The 16,678-nt window shown below is 58.2% G+C and overlaps 4 protein-coding genes across 4 annotated transcripts; all 4 read right to left on the reverse strand.

The window, feature by feature from the left end:
• Positions 1-2,640: 2,640 nt before the first annotated feature.
• On the reverse strand, positions 2,641-6,085 carry BXZ73DRAFT_101986 (uncharacterized protein; the record flags this gene model as incomplete). Its single annotated transcript, XM_048015079.1, has 9 exons — positions 2,641-2,877; positions 2,937-3,126; positions 3,221-3,414; positions 3,765-3,913; positions 3,966-4,233; positions 4,283-4,304; positions 5,358-5,502; positions 5,669-5,720; positions 6,014-6,085. 9 exons carry the CDS (start codon positions 6,083-6,085, stop codon positions 2,641-2,643), a joined length of 1,329 nt encoding a protein of 442 aa, XP_047877333.1.
• Positions 6,086-9,073: 2,988 nt separating this feature from the next.
• On the reverse strand, positions 9,074-9,642 carry BXZ73DRAFT_101987 (uncharacterized protein; the record flags this gene model as incomplete). Its single annotated transcript, XM_048015080.1, has 4 exons — positions 9,074-9,198; positions 9,296-9,354; positions 9,420-9,482; positions 9,539-9,642. The coding sequence occupies 4 exons, from the start codon at positions 9,640-9,642 to the stop codon at positions 9,074-9,076; spliced, it is 351 nt and encodes a 116-aa protein (XP_047877334.1).
• Positions 9,643-11,912: 2,270 nt separating this feature from the next.
• On the reverse strand, positions 11,913-14,678 carry BXZ73DRAFT_78031 (uncharacterized protein; the record flags this gene model as incomplete). Its single annotated transcript, XM_048022787.1, has 12 exons — positions 11,913-12,044; positions 12,077-12,184; positions 12,235-12,375; positions 12,417-12,590; positions 12,649-13,094; positions 13,152-13,242; positions 13,300-13,418; positions 13,472-13,805; positions 13,832-13,936; positions 13,995-14,077; positions 14,197-14,322; positions 14,426-14,678. 12 exons carry the CDS (start codon positions 14,676-14,678, stop codon positions 11,913-11,915), a joined length of 2,112 nt encoding a protein of 703 aa, XP_047877335.1.
• A 952-nt stretch (positions 14,679-15,630) lies between these two features.
• Positions 15,631-16,487, reverse strand: BXZ73DRAFT_101989 (uncharacterized protein; the record flags this gene model as incomplete). Its single annotated transcript, XM_048015081.1, has 2 exons — positions 15,631-15,807; positions 16,140-16,487. The coding sequence occupies 2 exons, from the start codon at positions 16,485-16,487 to the stop codon at positions 15,631-15,633; spliced, it is 525 nt and encodes a 174-aa protein (XP_047877336.1).
• Positions 16,488-16,678: the final 191 nt, after the last annotated feature.

Below are 16,678 nucleotides of genomic sequence, written 5' to 3' on the forward strand. Positions count from 1 at the left end.
CGATACCATGTTGGTGCAGGAATGACCCAACAACACAATGCACAGCGTGCCGCTGGGCTAACCCTGTTAATAAAATCGTGCAGTTGTGGCTCAGCGCTGAGATGCGCCGGCTCGAAGCGGCTGTCCGAGGGGAGGGTGGACCCATCCACCATAGGCGGGCACCACGAGTGCGCCTGGCCCCGAGGAGATGAATGCGCTGGCGTGCAGCTGCACGCCGACGGTTGGCCTCATCGAGCATGGCGACAAGGACCCGGACCCACAAGTGGTCGTCCACCCGGTGTAAGACCTGGCCAAGCCCGCCCGCCCGCGCGGAAAATGCCGAAGACCGCCTCCTCGACGTGTCTTTATGACCCCCCAGAGCTGTGCCCCTGGCCAAATATTGCGCACGTAGAACGAGTCGGGGCTCATGTGGACGATGGCTCCTGCAAATTGCGAGGGGTGCAAGGGAACCGAGTGATACGCATCGCGGATGATGAGGACGGCGGCTTGGGAGACAGGGAGCGCCGCACGCATGAGCGATTCTCGGGCGGAAAAAGCGCCACGTGCCAGGATGCAAGCCAGCATCCACAGCAGAATTGATGGAGCTTGCCTCATTGTGCGGTCCGTGAGGGCACGAGAGGTCTTGTATGGGCCGAAAGGAGTTGGGTTTGGGCGGTTTTGGGAGGATAGACAGCGGAGACGCCTGCAAAAGGCCGAGGTAAGCTCCAACTTCAGTGGTCGAAAAGGGTCTGAAATAACACCCGAGGGTTCGCTCCCTGCGCATGATTTCCGAGGTGTTCCGTGTGGTCGAGCGTCTCATATGGGTGGCTGTTGGAAGTGAAAGAAACGGAGATGCTCTGAGGGACGCTGTTATGCGCACGGGCTTAGCGCGCCCAGGAGAAACGAGTTCAAGGGAAGCCTCCTTTCCGGCGGTCTATCCGCAGCTTGCGAGATTGCGAGCGAGCAGCCTTGATGGCACAGCTCGATGACCACCTCTCGTACCGACCAGCTCGGTGGGCGAGAAATGGTGCGGGCGAAGGCGATAAGCACACAGGAGACGGGCACGAGAACGATACGGAATGGGGCCGAGACGGACGAGATGATGAGTGTGGTGTTCAAAAAAGTTGTGTCTGAATAGAACGGGTGTATATAAAAAGTGGATCGCGATCGGTGCTGAAGCACGCGAGAGCGAGAACAAAGAAAACGAGTCAAAAAGAAACCCTGCGCGAGCCTTGAAGAAATCGCGAGGTCCGTCTGGCGTAGCGCTGGCCCGTGGCGCCGGCCCGTCCCATGACAGACGCCGATGGTAATCCTTGGCAAAGGGAGAGCATGGGAGTGGGGTATTTGTAAGCGAGTCCGAGCTCACGGATTTCATGCTCCCAGACGTCGGCATTGAGTGGACTGCTATTTTGAAGCCGGATATGAGAGATGACAAGTTTGAGCGGCATGGGCGGCGGAGCCACGCCCATTGCAGATGCGAGAACGCTGACAGGCGAGTGGGTGGCCTTTATGGGGATTGAAGCGAAGGCGGATCTTGCCGTCTGAGGAGGCGGTAAGGCCCCTGCCATCTGCGTTGCGCTTGGCGACTGTGGGATTCCCGGGGGCGTTGCGCAATTGCGAGGAGTCGCATTGTCTGGCATCGCGGTGGCGCAGGCCGAGCCACACGGCGCACGCGCTGGTCGAGGACGCGCCACTGGGGCCATTGAAAACCGCGTTGGACAAGGTTGCTGCGTTCTTGCCACATCACTCGGATTGTTCTCGCCAGTCATTTAGTCCCGCACCCTCCATGTGTTATGGCTCCGGACTCCTGACATTAAATGCATATATACTAAAATACCGCACAACACTCCTAAGCGATAAACGAGGTTTTAGTCTTATTCCTCCACATCTCGTCCGCTTCCGACGCCGCCGGCCATCGCCCTCCGCAACAGGCGCTCAGCGCACCCATCGCCGATCACGCCTCACGCAAGCATCGCCGACGGCGCCTCGCCCATTCCGGCCTGAGGCCGTGCAATCTAAGACACGTGTGTGGCGAAGATTGAGCGCCGCGCGTACCGCTCGCCGGCCATGGGGGCGCCAGCACCCATCGCCGACCACCGAAGCGCCCTTCGCCGCGTGCCCTTCGCCAACCGCGTGCTCCACAGGCGTCTGTGCTCGCGCCCATGCTGCCTCATGCCGCTCAACGGCTTCGCCAGTTAGCCCTCCCGCCAAAGATGCTTTCTGTTAGTGATATCCTCATGAAGTCGTCCCCCTCGGGGGAGCCCGTGTGACAGTGCACGCTCTGCACGTCAAAGTTGATACCGATGCCCAAGTGAGCTAGACGCATTTGATGGCAGCAGCAAGTCGACGCACCATCGAGCGATGCGAGTGAAGTCGCCCACGTTGGCCGCCGTATCCCATATAGACACTTGTCCAGGGTCGAAACACTGGAGCAGCTCTTGCAATGCGGGAGGATGGAGTTTGTCGACTGCGAGGGCGAGCCGGGCGAGCTCAGAAGGATGCAACTTCGGGTTGAGGAGCCGCAGCCAGTCCGCAAGCTCATGCGCAGCGATCTTCCGTCCATCCTCGGAATCGGATGGAAAGCCACGCGCTCAGCATGAGAACAGAGGAAATGCAAAAAAGCAAGGGACCACCACTCACGTTGCGGCAACTCTGCGACCTTCACCAAGAACTCCCCTCCACGAGCACAGACATCCGGTTCGCATACGCCCTTATCAGCTTCCTGGCAAACGAGAACGGCACCGGCGCGTCTGCCGGGGCGAGCCGCTGCACCCCGAACTTCGCGCCGAGCTGCTCGACGACCGTCGCGAGCAGCGGGCTCGGCACCGCATCCAGGCAGGGCCCGATGGAGCCCGCGCCCGCGGCCTGCCGGAGGTCCTCGACGTACTTGTACGGCGTCTTGATGCAGCGTCCAGGAACGTGATCACGCCGTCCCCTTCAACGTCCGTGGGGGGAACACCGTCACGGGATTGTGGGCCGGGGGCACGCCGAGTGCGGGGGAGATACTCGAGCCACAGTGCGATCTCGTCGGGGTCGTGTCGGAAGAGAACACCAGGAGCAAATATGTAGCGGATGAGGGCGACGATGGCCGCGCGGACGGCTGGAGTGGGGGTGATGATGTAGGCTTTGAGGAGGATGTGGAAGTTGCTGTGTTTTTGAGCTTGCGAACGTATGAGCGGATGATGGTCACCGTGGGGAGGATGTTATCGATGATCGCGGCGCTTGCGGAGTCGGCTGGCACAGCGACGCGCCACTGCTCCCGCTTTCCGCGAGGAACAACGAGGCGGTGGGCACGGGGAGGGAGGCAACGACGCCGAAGAGCGGGATGTTGGCGAGCCATTTGGACGGCAGGCGCGGTTCGAGCGCGAGCCCCGCGCTCGGCCAGTAGCCTGCGACTAGCTCTGGGCACGCCGCGAGGGTCTTGAGAGCGAGCTCCTGTTGCCGTGGGTCTTCGTTCACTCTGAGGGTTTACAGGACGTTCGCAAGGATTTTGTTGTAAATTTTGCTGCCCTTCGATGCGCCATCTTGCGAAGCCTCGGCAGTGCTAACTTCAAGCCGGGTCTCCCGTGAGTGCCATCTGCGATCTTGGAAGCAGAGTCCGACAGCTAGTATCGAGGACGAGAGGGCAGCGCGCCGAGTCAAATTCGCGAGCGCGACCATGGCGTTGACGCACCAGGAGCATTTGATATCGACAACGTTCGTCCCATCTTGCCGGGAAGTCGTCCAGGACCTGGGGGTACTCGCCCGGAGGGCAAGGACGGGCTGGGCGCGCGGAGAAGGGCGACCAGAGAAGCCAACTGGGGGATGCCGCGGAGGCGCATGACGAGAGCGACGGGGAGGTAGAAGGTGTAGCAGGCGGTCTTGAAGATGTCTTCTGCCGCGTTGGAGGAGGAGGTCGATGGGCCGGCTGATCTCGGGCTGGAATGTTGTCTGTCTGCTCGACGCGCATTAGTCTTCCCCCGCGCGTGCAATGAAGAGACAGGGACGCACGTCGTGGAAGAGCTCGAGGACGTCGTACTGGCTGGCATGGAGGTGCTTTGCGGGCAGGAAGTATATGACGCCCACGAAGATGAAGGAGACGATGTAAGACACAGCCTCGACGCGGCACCAGCACGGCTGGTCGCGGGGGGTGACAGACTGATCCAATCCGAGGGAAAAGGTTTGGAGCTGCGCATGAGCGAGGATCGGGGTGATCGCAGAAGACGAAGAAAGTTCAACGCACAAGCCGACTCGAAGGACAGCCTCGAAGTAGTACTTGTCGTCGGTGAGCGCGCATCGGGTTCAAGAACCTCCGTAGATCGACGAGGGAGACATCCCGGTTGAGCCTGCATTGTAGTACAGGTTCGGGGGCGGAGGATAACAGGGAGCAGGCGGGCGCGTTTGGGCGCGTTTGGTGGCCCACTGGGGAGCTCGTCGCGGGGGGGCTGCGGAAGAGGCGATGAGAGCGGCTGCCGGCAGTCGTAAAACGAGAGGCGGCGTGGTCGTGCAGTGGCGTGTGCAGCGGCGTCCCTCGCTCCACGCGGTGTCTTCATCTGTCCTCGACATCCAACAGCCCATCGCCCTATGCCCAGTGGGGAACTTCACGCCGATAGAGCCGTCGGGAAGTGCAGATGGTCCCGATCGGTTTCGTTGCGGAAAGTGCGGACCTGGCGGGGCTTTTGGAGTCGGACGGTAGTTTGTGGCGCTGCCAGTACTCCATCTCGTGCTCGACGCGAGGATCCCATGCAAGATCGCGGCTCCGAAACAAAGCATCAAGTGCGGTAGAATGCAACGGAAACCTTGAGGAGAGAGCCGGGTATTGATGACGCGGCTCGCGGCCTACGGCCTGCTCCCACCTGCGAAAGTCTGGGCCCGCGGCTAGGTTGGACGAATGCAGATGACAGACTGGCGTCGGGATGCGCTGGGGAGAAGGTTGCGGAGATAACGGTATGAGTGGACGTGCGGCGGGACGGGGAAGGCGACCGACCTGTAGCAAGATACGAAGTTAACGGAGAGGGCGCGGGGCCCTACGTTTGACGCCTGGCGAGCCGGTTCGATCGTCCGTGTGACGAGCCAGCCAATGTGGCAAAGCGAAAGACGACTAGGGGGAGGGGTGAGTGTCGGGAAGCTTTCCGGAGTTAAAGAGTCGCATTGGAAATTGGGTGGCATTCTTGGGGAAATCAACGAACATTGAGAGGAGAGAGACGTGCCGATGCGAGACACCAACAGGTCAGCAGGTAGACCGCGCAGCGCGAAGGAACTTTGGCCTGCGGGCGCGGAGAGCGTTAGACGAGCGAGTGGCGGGTAGAGGATGTTAACTCACGTACTCTGCTGCCCATGATATAACGCAGCTCCAGCAAGCGTTGGCTCGGAGAGATGCGCACGGCACATACACGCACGTGCTCCTGAGGTTGCCCTGCGAACGATCGGCATGCGCGACCGAGAGGGCGGTGGAGCAGAAGGTGGAATAGCGTTCGCTGGACGCGACTTTGATCGTGCCGACGATGTGTGGGAACGCCTTGTTCTCTAAGGTCGAGGACACTCCTGCGGTGCCTCTCAGCGGAGCATCTTGTGATTGGCGCCTCGTACTGTTCTTCCAGGTCGATGACTCTTCACGCGTAGGTCGGGGATGACAGCGATAGTGTCTGATACGGATTGTTGCAGGGGACCGTGGAGGACAGGTCGAGCGTCCTCAGCGCATGACACGCACCATGCTCTGGACACGAAGCAACGCCCTCCGCGACGTTCGCCGAGATCTTCACCTGCACGCGCGATGAGCGTGGGTTCGAAGACCCGAGGCTAAAACAACGCACCGTATGCCCGGCGATCTAGCTTCTCCCCTGTTGCGGTGCGGCTCGAGCTCTTCTTCCCGCTCGCTCGGAGGTGGAGCGAGATGCCGCCAGTGAAATCTCAGACACTGGGTGCCCACTCCAGGATCTCCCATTGAAGCTGCATATGTCTGGTGCACGCAGGGGTCGTGCAGGTCTTCCTGGCCAGAAGATCACGAACACGACGTGTCTACACGTCAAAGTCCGTACGCTCTGGCAGCCCTGACCCCTACGGGAAGAATGAGCGATAAGGATCGCTGTGGCTGAGAGACGTTGGCGAGACTTGCGTTACTGGACATGGTGGGGATGAAGGGAGGACGAACTCACTGGTGGAAGCAATGACTGAACCCGTGGACCACTTGGCGTACTCTTCGCGGACGAGAGGCGACAATGAACGCGTCAGAGTCGCACCTTGCGTTTCACAAAGTCATGCGGGATAAAGGCACTGAGGTCGAGATGATATAGACGGCGAGGTTGTCGAAGCAAGAGGCGAGCGCGGCTGGTCATCTGTGAGACCACGACAACACGAGGGAAGCCTCGTGTGGGTGGTACACTCGAAGACACTAACCCGTCGCAATGTTTGGAAGCAGCCAAAGACCTGTCATAGAGCACGGAGTGGCGAGAAGGGTGTTTGCAAGTACGCGATGGGTATTCGCGAGTGGGATGCTGGTGATGCCGGACCTAACCCTGGGACGAGGTTCCCCATGAGGCTGGGTTTATTGCGCGCCAAGCGCTTTGCCCGGTTCGGCATGGGCGCTTCTCTACTACCACTACGTATCTCAACGGGATGTGCAAGAATTCGAGCTGTGCAGCCTCCTCTTGCGTCCCGAGCACTCTTCCATAGAGGGCTGCTGTGCATCGTTCGGTTCCTAACGGAACTTAGTGCGCGTGTGGACCGTGTTCGCGTCTACGACCCATTGTCCGCCGTCGTTAGAACACGACCCAAGTTAGGCTCAGAATCTGAGTTTACACTCACAGTGGACTGGGGCCGGCGTGGATACCGAGAACATCGCGCGCGCTCCTACTTGACAGTGCGGACCGTCTCTGAAAATGTACGGCGTCAGCTGCCTTCGCGTCCGACACTAGCCCTACCACACACGCACCTTCACACAGCCCATGGTGTAGTTTTGCGCGTTCCGAAAGTGTTCCGCGACCGTGCTTTCCTGGCCACCATGTGCGAACAGGGGGGCCCCACGTGGCCATCCCCATTCCCTTCGCGTTTATCCTTCTCTCTGCTTGTCTTCCTTTCCTTTGCTCCGCATTCGCGAACTCTGCCCGCTTTCTCCTCCGGGACACTCTCGGGTGTCATTTTCCACAGTGCCACTTGTGCCCTCATCAGACTCTCGAATCTCCCCGTTTCATACATAGCTAGTACACGGACTCTTGTCGATATCAGCGGGTCACTCTGACCAACCGTCGCTACCCAGTTCAAGCGTAGCACAGCACAGTCTGGTCTCACCTGGCAACAGTTTCCCGGTCGACATAAACTTGGCTCAATAAAATCATTTACGTATACCACTGGGGCCCGCACTGCGGCAGTACAAACCTCTTTCCCCTTTGTTTGCCTTCGTCCCGCTTCACCAACCCCCAACACAAAGCAAGCGCAGCGATGAACTTCCGCTCGAGTCTATGAGGAGTAGGAATGCGACTTCTCAGCATTCAGGTGAGCACCTTCCCAAGCTCAACGCGTCCACCTACCCGGACTCAACTGATGCATCCCTCCGCGCCCTACGCATCCACCTTCCCCCGCTCGCCGTGTCCCTTAACTGGCTTCGGCCCCTCCGTCCGCATCCGCTGGGATAACCCTGGCGGGGTCAAGGCCATCGCCCACGCATGGTAGCTCGCGGCGCGACATAGGCATGTTACTTTTTTTTTGTCGTCCTCGTTTAACGCCCTCGAGGGCAGAGCCCTATGGTAGGCGTGTAGTACATGCTGTAGTTCTACTGTTCAATGAAACGGGGTTCTCGAAACGTGGGGGAAAGCGTCGACGGCGCAGGTGGGCATGTTACATGCGACTGCGATGCCCTGCTTCTTGTATGCACCATCCCACTCCTCCGCCCACTCGGCGCTCACCGCGCCTCGCTCGGACCATCAACTGCAACATCGCGCTCACCCGGGTCCCCGCACTGCGAGGCGCTTTCGGTTGGTTTTCAAACTGGAAGTACTACGTCCGCTTTCCGCCCTCCCCTGGCGCCTTGCGACGCTGACGCCAAGCGTTGACCCCTCACACAGAGGCTTCGGCTGCTTCGCCCCGGTCCTCTTAGTGCCCGAGACCACGGTGTTTACGCTTGAGGAGCTTGACCACCGTCCGACGCCGCCGCGCAGCAGCGCACCCACGCTGCGTACCAACTTCACGAGCTTGGCCACAACCTCCGCCAGCACGTCCTTCGACAGAAGGTCAGAGACGTGCCGCCGCTTTATGAGCACGAGGGCGCGCTCAGTGAGAAGACGTACTATGCGCATATCTCATCGATGACGAGTGAGTCGGTCTCAATCCCGCTGACACGACAACCGTTTCCTAGCTCGCACGCGCGCGCAGAGGACGCCCGCCCGCCACGTCGTCAAATTTCCTTGCGCTGGCACGAGTCTGTTCAGATACTACTGCGCTGCCATCCGCATTCATGTAGATCTTTCTAATGTGTACCTCACTCGATGCTATAATGTAGTAATGCAGTAGTTTGTCCCCCACACCCGCTATGAGTGCGTGCATGACGTGAATGGATGTACTGCACCAGGCATACCATACGGTCCATAATGGACGTCAACACCTGTGTCTGATCGCACTCGACAGGTCTGTGTCGGGTCAAACATGCACTGTAGTATGGCGGCTGCGCAGATGATATTATGTCGTACATAGGCTAAATAATGATCATTCACCCGCTGGGGTTCGATCTGGCGTTCGTTGGCGTCTGATAGTGTCTGGTCCGACAGCGTCTTGTCCGACAGATGCAGGTCGCTGCCGATAATCTACCAAACATGGATACTATCAGATCATTATTCGTCTGAACTACAAATAATGACAGCGCACTCTGACGTACTGCAGTGCACTACAGAGCTCTGCTGTGCGTACACTCACTTTGCTGATGTCTCACGCGTCGGATTGGGTCAGAGCCAACCGTTCTGACGCTTTCCAACTCAGCAGACCTGCCAAGTTCCAACCGATAAATAGGAAATGGTTGGAACAAGTTGGTAACGACTACAGACTTTCCAACAAGAGGCCCGCATTCCAACCAGAGCTTCACTATTCCAACCTAGATGTGAGGCGGGAAAATGATGCATTATCGCAACTACTGAATTGCTTCAGGGCCGTAGCTTGCAGCCCAGACGACGAGCACAAGCACAATGAGTTGGCCAGGAAACAAGAGGCAGTCCGACGTGCCGTTGAACCGCTCCGTAGGTTCCAGGATGGGTCCTAGTGGGGTTTAGTAGCGCCGCAGGGGCTGTGAGCGATCGATGGTGCCGTGGCAGAGAAGGTGGCTGGCTCACAGGCTTCGACTAAGGGATCACACTCTGGGGCGGGACGGTGTGCAGGTCCGCATCTTCCTTGGACACCTTGCCGTACACAGCCCTGCGTGGAGGGCGGGGATGAGCACAGGCGTGACGGGGCCGCGCATGCCGAAGGAGAGGACCCACTCCACTTTCTGGAGGCGGCGCCCCCGTCTGAGCTCGACGACTTTTTCCTCGGCAAACTCGTCGCTAATCAGAGCGGAGCTTCGTGAGCGGAAGGAGAGATGGTGGATCGTGATACGTACACGTAGTTAAGACCGTGCTCGTTACAGTTGGAGCACGGCAGGCGCTGTCCCGAGGCGAGCGTCGGGAGATCCTTGAGGCCTTGAGTTTGCACTTGACCCTGCATGGACAGCCCGGGGAAGGAGAGCCGACGAGTTAGTAATGCGTGGGCAGGCGGACCATGGAGCGACGGACACCTCGTATGTGGTCCGTTCGGGCGTCACCCTCCGCGTCCGATGAGGAAGGGTCCGAGGAGCTACAGCTGTTTCCGAAATGATTGCCCGACCAACTCCGATGATACGCGAGCGCGCATCACACGCGAGCTGCACGAACGCACACGAGAAAATCGAAAAAATCGAAAAATCGTCCTCGTCGCCTGCAGCCTCCGTACAACGCCTTTGTGCCCTCCAATACACTCCATTTGTCTCTGCTTCACTCCCTATCATGCCTGGGTGCTCTATCTCCCAAGATATCGAGGCTGGTGCGATCTACTCGGTTGATTCAAAGCCGGTCGCGGGTCGTCCTTGCTGAAGCTCTCGGAGTGTCCACACGCTCCATGCGACGACGAAAGGACGACTACAAGGCATTATAGTAACTTCAAAACCGCCGGATTCGTCGCTCCCTGGCCCCTGGTCCTCGAGGATCTACGATATCTCCTCCCCCACCCTTTGTTGTACCTTCACGAACGTCGAAGGCGTCAAATGGTCTCGCCGCTGCCCGCCGTATCCTCGTCCGACTCGGGGTTTCGCACAAGAAGCTGTGAAAGGAGCCAGCTGAACGCGACGGGATCGTTCGGCATCAGTGGCACGCTCAGATTACCTCCCAGTCTTCGGCCCCACAGCTCGTGTTCGCGGACGGCTCGAGCAAGGACAACCCGTTCAAAGGCGGTACGAACGCGTTTTGAACGGGCAGCATGCTGTGGAGAGGATCTTGGCTGAGCGGCCTGCAGGTGACGCTTCTCCATCCTCCCCGCCCTCACATTGAATGGCATTTCGATCACCGCGCAGGTGCCAGATGGTGCAGGCCTCATGCCTCAGGGTTTGGTGGATGGTGGCAGGTGCTGAGTTCTACGATTGGGCTGTCGCGGAGCCATGGTACGTCGTCTCAAGTCGTCTCAGTCCTCGTCCCGTCTCAGCCGCTGCTTTGATAGCTGCCCAAGATGAAACCGTTCCCAGCCCAAACGGTCTTCCCCCTGTCGACATTCACTGCACACACAAGAACTATGGAGTTTGATATGTTCCTTTGTTGGGGGGCTTGAAATTATGGGCCTGCCGCAGGTCTGCTAGTGCCATAGCGCCGGCCAGCACGATGACAGTATCTCTGTCGTCCATGGATTGCAAAGGCATGTACATGCAGCGCTCGAGCAGGGAACAAGTAGAAATAGTGGTGTATGTGTGCTGGCAGCCTCGCTCTCGCAGTCTCCCAATTTCCATCATTTTTCGATTTTTTTGCGGAGCTCGCGTCAGCTCGCGCACGCGCGGTGGGACTTTTCGATTTTCTCCGAATTTTTCGGAGTGTTCGTGCGTGTTGCCGCTCGCGTATCATCGGAGTTGGTCGGGCAATCATTTCGGCAACAGCTGTAGGCTTGGCGCCGCAGTCGAACTTGTTCCCTCTGAAGGAGCGGTGTCGTGGAGCACGGCGCGGCAGGATCATCGTCAATCAGGTAGAAGGTGTTGCCGGAAACGACGCACGGCTTCAGAGATGTGCTTTTGTGCCTGACCAGCTTCTGGTCGGCGTCGTACTAGAACAAGTCGAGGGGCGAACTGGGGGTGGTAATGATCTCGAGGACGGGGGAGGGACGGAGAGGGTGTTTGTGGTGGTGGCTTCAACTTCGTAAGAGGGCTGCGTGCGCGGAGAGCCTGCGTGCGCGTGTGTGGGACAGGTCTGGGCGGGGTGCAGGAGATGAAGAGATGAGGAGCAAATGGGGATGAGCACGGACAAAGGCGGGCGCCGATCAGTAATTTCTCACGCGTCAGATTGGGTCTGCAGGCGTCTGCAGCAGTCAGAGCCAACCGTTCCGACGCTTTCCAATTCAGCAGACGTCCCAAGTTCCAACTGATAATTTGGAAATGGTTGAAATGGGTTGGCAGCAACTGCAGACTTTCCAATCAGAGCTTCGCAGTCCAACCGTAGCACCCCTGTTCCAATCTAGTGATAGTGAGGAGGGAGATAGTGCATTATTGATCAATGATGACTACTAGAATACTACAAGAAGTATGAACAAGCGGGAATACAGACATCTATCCTTTCGGGGGAGTATTTGGGGAGAGTCACGCCCATGCGCGTCACTGGGTTGCGCTCGCATCGCCGGGTCGCCGGGTCGCGCACGTTGCATAGTTGTGCACGTCGCTGCTGGGTCATGCACGTCGCCGGGTCGCACACGAGGACCGAGAATGTCTAGAAGGGTGAGCTGGGACGCTGTTGAGCACAGTAGGTATCGTCCTCAATATCGTCGAAGCTTCCATCTGCACCGTCATATGCAGACTCGGAGTCTGCATCAGCAATCTCCAAGATCCAGTCGAGGATTGTCTGCGCACGATCTTCAACATCTATGACATCACGCTGGATGCGTTACACCACATCGCGGTGAGGGTGCCCGCGTCCTTGAAGGTGAAGTTTGTAGTGGACCTCGTTGACTGAATCCGGTGATTCTCGAATGCCCGTTGAACCTGAGGGGTGGGTTCAGTTTGAGAGACAAAGCAGAGTAGATGTCACTCACAGCGGCACAGGTAAGTGCAAGCGCCCCAATGGGGAACCGACGTTCACTCTCCGTGCGAGCACTTCCTTTTGTGAGATGGATGTGATGTGCCATGACCGCAAGGATGTAGGGTGAGCGGAAAATCTCACGAGCATTGTCAGGCTATTTGTAATTGAATGAGCAACGATGTCAGAAGTACTAACAGAGATACAACCTGCCTTTGCAGTCGCATCGATAAGCCAGTTCTTGAGTGCGGTGTCAGTCTTATCCTTTCGCGGGAGATTTGGACCGAGACGCCGCTCGTCAACGGCATCTTTGACCGATGCAGTTGCGACTCGTTGAATATCCTTGCGGTAGTCGTAAATCTGCTGACGGATCTGTGTATATAACCGGTGAATCAGATGGGGCCTTGTAAACTAAGCGGTGCGGACTTACCCAAAGGTAGACAGGGTGCTTCGCAGTAATGGTCGAGAGACCGTGGCCAGGGATGAACTCGTCGAGATATTTCTGTACAAGACTCGCGAGCGACCACTTGCCTGGTTCGCCAGTTGTGCTCCACAGGCGCACCAGTTCCCCAATGAACTCAATGACGGCTGGGACGATCGAGGGCTTGAGGTGCAGTTGCACACCAGCTGGCATGTCGCAGAGCTGAAGCTTCCCTTTCGTCTGCGTGTTCTGATCATCGTCATCGTCGAGAGGTTCACCGTCCATGGGCGCGGGCCCGGAAAGGGCGTGCAACTTGATGGGCGACTTTTTGAATGTCGAGGGAGTCGCCAAGGCGATGTGGGCAGGCGTCGTGGGAGCCCTCGCTGGAGTCCCCTTGGCATGGAACAGTGATTTCTTGCTTGTGGTGAGACGTCCGACAGGGGGAGTTGGTGTAGCTAGAAGGAGACAGGTCAACAAGAGCTCGTGTTAAATATTCATGGAGTAGTACTCACCTTTGTCGTCATCGGCAGGCTTGGAGCGGTCACTCAACTCGTCTTCGTCAGCATGAGCTTTGCCTTCGTGTATGCCCCAGGCGCTGATGCCCTAGAGGTATGCTCACAGTTAGGACGTCGACGGCTTCAATCATTATAATACACGCACCTCATAATCGTATCTTATTATGCGCGACCGACCCTCATGGCCAACGGATTCCTTGGCCACTTCTTCGTCTGTGATGCCTTGAGGAAGATCAAACACATCGTAGTTATCTTCTCGCGAGGCTACATGTAACGATGAGGACAGATTGAACATGACAGCGGTGCGATGAGCTCACCATCGGCAAATGTGGTAGCTTGATTGGAAGCTTGTGATGCAGCCTTGCAAGCCACCTGGCGTGTGGCCCGTGCGACATACATCTTACGCCAATCGTCTGTGCACGCATTTTGAGACATAATAGTCTTGCGGCTCTTGTCTTTGCCAGATGCACCAGATAAAAATGAGTATAATGCGGTGTAGTAGTTCGTGGCAACGTACGAGCCGATGTCCTTGTGAGCAGCTGGTGCATGACTAGCCTGAGACGGTGTGCTGCCCTGGTTTGATTGCCGCAGCTCTTGAACTCGGCCTCGTTCAGCGTGCTGAAGTGCACTGCGCTTCTCCGCGCGGGAGAGCTGGAGAAGAACTGTCAGCACTGTACAGCAGTGTCGATCTCGAGCAATATTGCCTTGACCTGAGTTTGTTCTTGACTCCCGGGTGGGGCGCCATCGACATCCATCGCGTCGTTCTCTTGTTCGTTTGAACGCTACACAAGTAAGGATTAACACACAGTATCGAGGAAGAACAGGCCGGCGAAACATCACCTTGTTGCTCGTACGTGAATGGGCTACCGAAGGCTGAGTCTTGTTGCCGGTGCGAGAGTCGTTGCTGTTTTGAGGAGGTGCGTCTGCGCATCGCGATATGAGCAACACGTGGTGGCTTGTCGAGCTCGAACTGAAGACCGTACCAAATGCTTCAATAGCATCGAGCTCGGTGCATGCTTGTTCATCTAGGATGGCAGCGTACTCCCGGAGCTTTGCTTCGCGGCGCGCTTGGCTTTGGCATCCCTCGCTTGTTGCTCCTTGTCACGCTTGGCTGTGGTGTCGGCCTGACGATCCCCAAGAGGGCGAGGAACCAGACCAGCCTCGATGGCTGGGTGCCGATTGGCATTGGTTTTGCGCGTCTGGACTCAGCGGCGTTCCTCCTGTGCCACGTGTCAGCAGTTCCAAGCCTTCAGTATGATAAAACACAATACCTTTGCCTGCGGAGCCTGCTGAGTGTCTCCAGACTTGACGGAGGAGGTGTTGGTTCTGGTAGAAGGGGCAGGAGCGCTGGGGGTCGACGACGTGGGAGCCGGGGGAGACGCCTGCGACATCCGGCTCCTCTTCTTTGGCGGCATCATACGTGGGAGCGTCAGATGGATCAACGTCATCGTGCGGCTGGGAGGAGGCCGGCGGCGAAGGTGAACGACCCCGACGCTTCGACCTGCGAGCTTTAGCTAGGGGCATGACACGCCGGGGCGACCATCTTTCTAGTGCCACATTAAAACCGAGAGAAAGACAAGTAAGGTTTTCTCTCGCCCATAGAAACCCATAGAAATCCTTTTTCTGGCTGCGCATGGATTTTAAACCTTATAAACAGCTCCCAGAAAAGCTCCCAGAAAAATGGTGGCCCCGGCGTGTGACGTGGACAGAGGTGAGGGGGAGAAAGAGAGGCGTCCTTGTTTAGCGCCCACCTCGCCGTCTCCTTACTAGTGCCCCTGGATTAAATCCAAACCCTGGTAACCAGATCTTTTGAACGGCAAAGGCTGCATAGAGTAGACCTAGCAGTTTCGTGACACGCGTGCACGAGTGCACAATATAACTATTCATGTTGATACTGCGCAATGGGCTGTGGTGGCCGCATTACCTCGCGCGTACGTCCCCATATGCGAGTGACGGCGATGGCGTGTGAAGTGGCTTGTCTCTCGGCGAGTTGACGTGATTACCACTGTCAACCTCGCTGCTGCCATTGAGGCGTGAGTAGAGCAAGTAGGGCATCTTCTGTGACCTGATATAGTATGAGAGCTTTATATACAAGTGAGGCGCTTTTTATTGCAAGAGGACGCTCGTCCCGAAGGCGTGGAGCTTCAGCGACACGGCAACCGGACTACGAGGTTGTACTACACACTCGGATGCGGAACGAAAGCTGGAACAAGTGTGCCCACAGCCCATAAGGCTGCATCGCTTGCCACATCGTCCAGGCGTGGAAGAGTGCCGCTTGGGCAGCCTGGAGGGCGCCGTTGGCTGCACACCCTTCCTGCCTGAGCGCGGGTCCGCGACGTAGACTAACGAGCAGCGGGTACACTTGCCACAGCAACGACAGGATGCGGTACGCAGGGAAACAGGGAACAAGCACTCGCCTTGGCCGCCTCGACCGGTCTCCGACTGCAGTCTGCAATCCGACGCGCTGCCCATCCGGTTATTCTTGCGTGTTGCTCGACTTCCAAAGCGGGGGGGACTGTGCAGGGGACACGCAGCGGTGCTCGCGTGAGTCGAAGACGAGGGCATGCTCCGCGACCAAGAATGGAGGGCTCTCCAACCTTGTGTCCAACTCGTATGGGTCCACCATGAGTGCGAGCCCGTCCACGACCGGGTCCTACAAGGTCCTGCACCATCCGGGCGTGAGCGTGTGCGCAAAAGTGGTCATAAAGACGAGGATCTCACCATGTTACTCACTCGGAGCCCCTATAGACACTCGCGCAAACGCTTGGCACCGCCACCGTAACCGACGGGTTCGCAGATTCGCAGAGGGCACCTGGTTTGAAGTACGCCCTCCACTGCTGCTAGCGGTTCTCTTGCTGTGTGCTCAGCTCATCAACTGGTTGCTCTACATCTTCCCGCCCCTGTGAACCGTTCGGGAGCGCGACGTGCACCCTGCCGGGGGGATGACCTTGCCAGTGAGCGCGACGGGAGCTGAGCCAAGCCGACGCGATAGCCGAAGTGGGTGAACTCGTGGGTGAGGTGCGCGAGCTCGCGGTAGAGGGGGTAGAAGTTCGGGGGAACGGAAGTAGTTGTCGGGGACGAGGAACGGCGGGTGGCGGAAGCCGCAGGTCGCGTGCGGCCAGACACGCTTAGCAAGGTGGGCGCGAAGGCCACATGGGCACGCGCGGAGGTCTGTCTGCATGGGGGGATGAGGATCGTGGAGGAAGTTGTGGGGAAGGAATGGGGGATGTACCGGAGGTGAGGGCTCGTGCTGCTGTTGCTGCCCGCTGACGAGACCTGGACGGGGACGACGACGACAAGACGGTTCTGCGCGCACAAGGCCGTATCGCGCATATCGCGTGGGGGTCCGTGCGTCCGTGCGTGTGAATATGCAAGGGGAAGGGCCGCCGCCGGGCTCGCCACCGTTTAGGAGGACATAGGAGAGGAGGCCGTTGTACGCGATGTTATATGGCAGCGGGATGATGGTCATGGGCTTGAGGAGCGTGGTGACGGCGTCGCAGATGCAGCCGTTGTTGATCCCTCAC

This window comes from Epithele typhae (assembly GCF_022376455.1).
Source record: "Epithele typhae strain CBS 203.58 chromosome Unknown BXZ73scaffold_28, whole genome shotgun sequence".
In the NCBI taxonomy this organism is placed as follows: Eukaryota; Fungi; Basidiomycota; class Agaricomycetes; order Polyporales; family Epitheliaceae; genus Epithele; species Epithele typhae.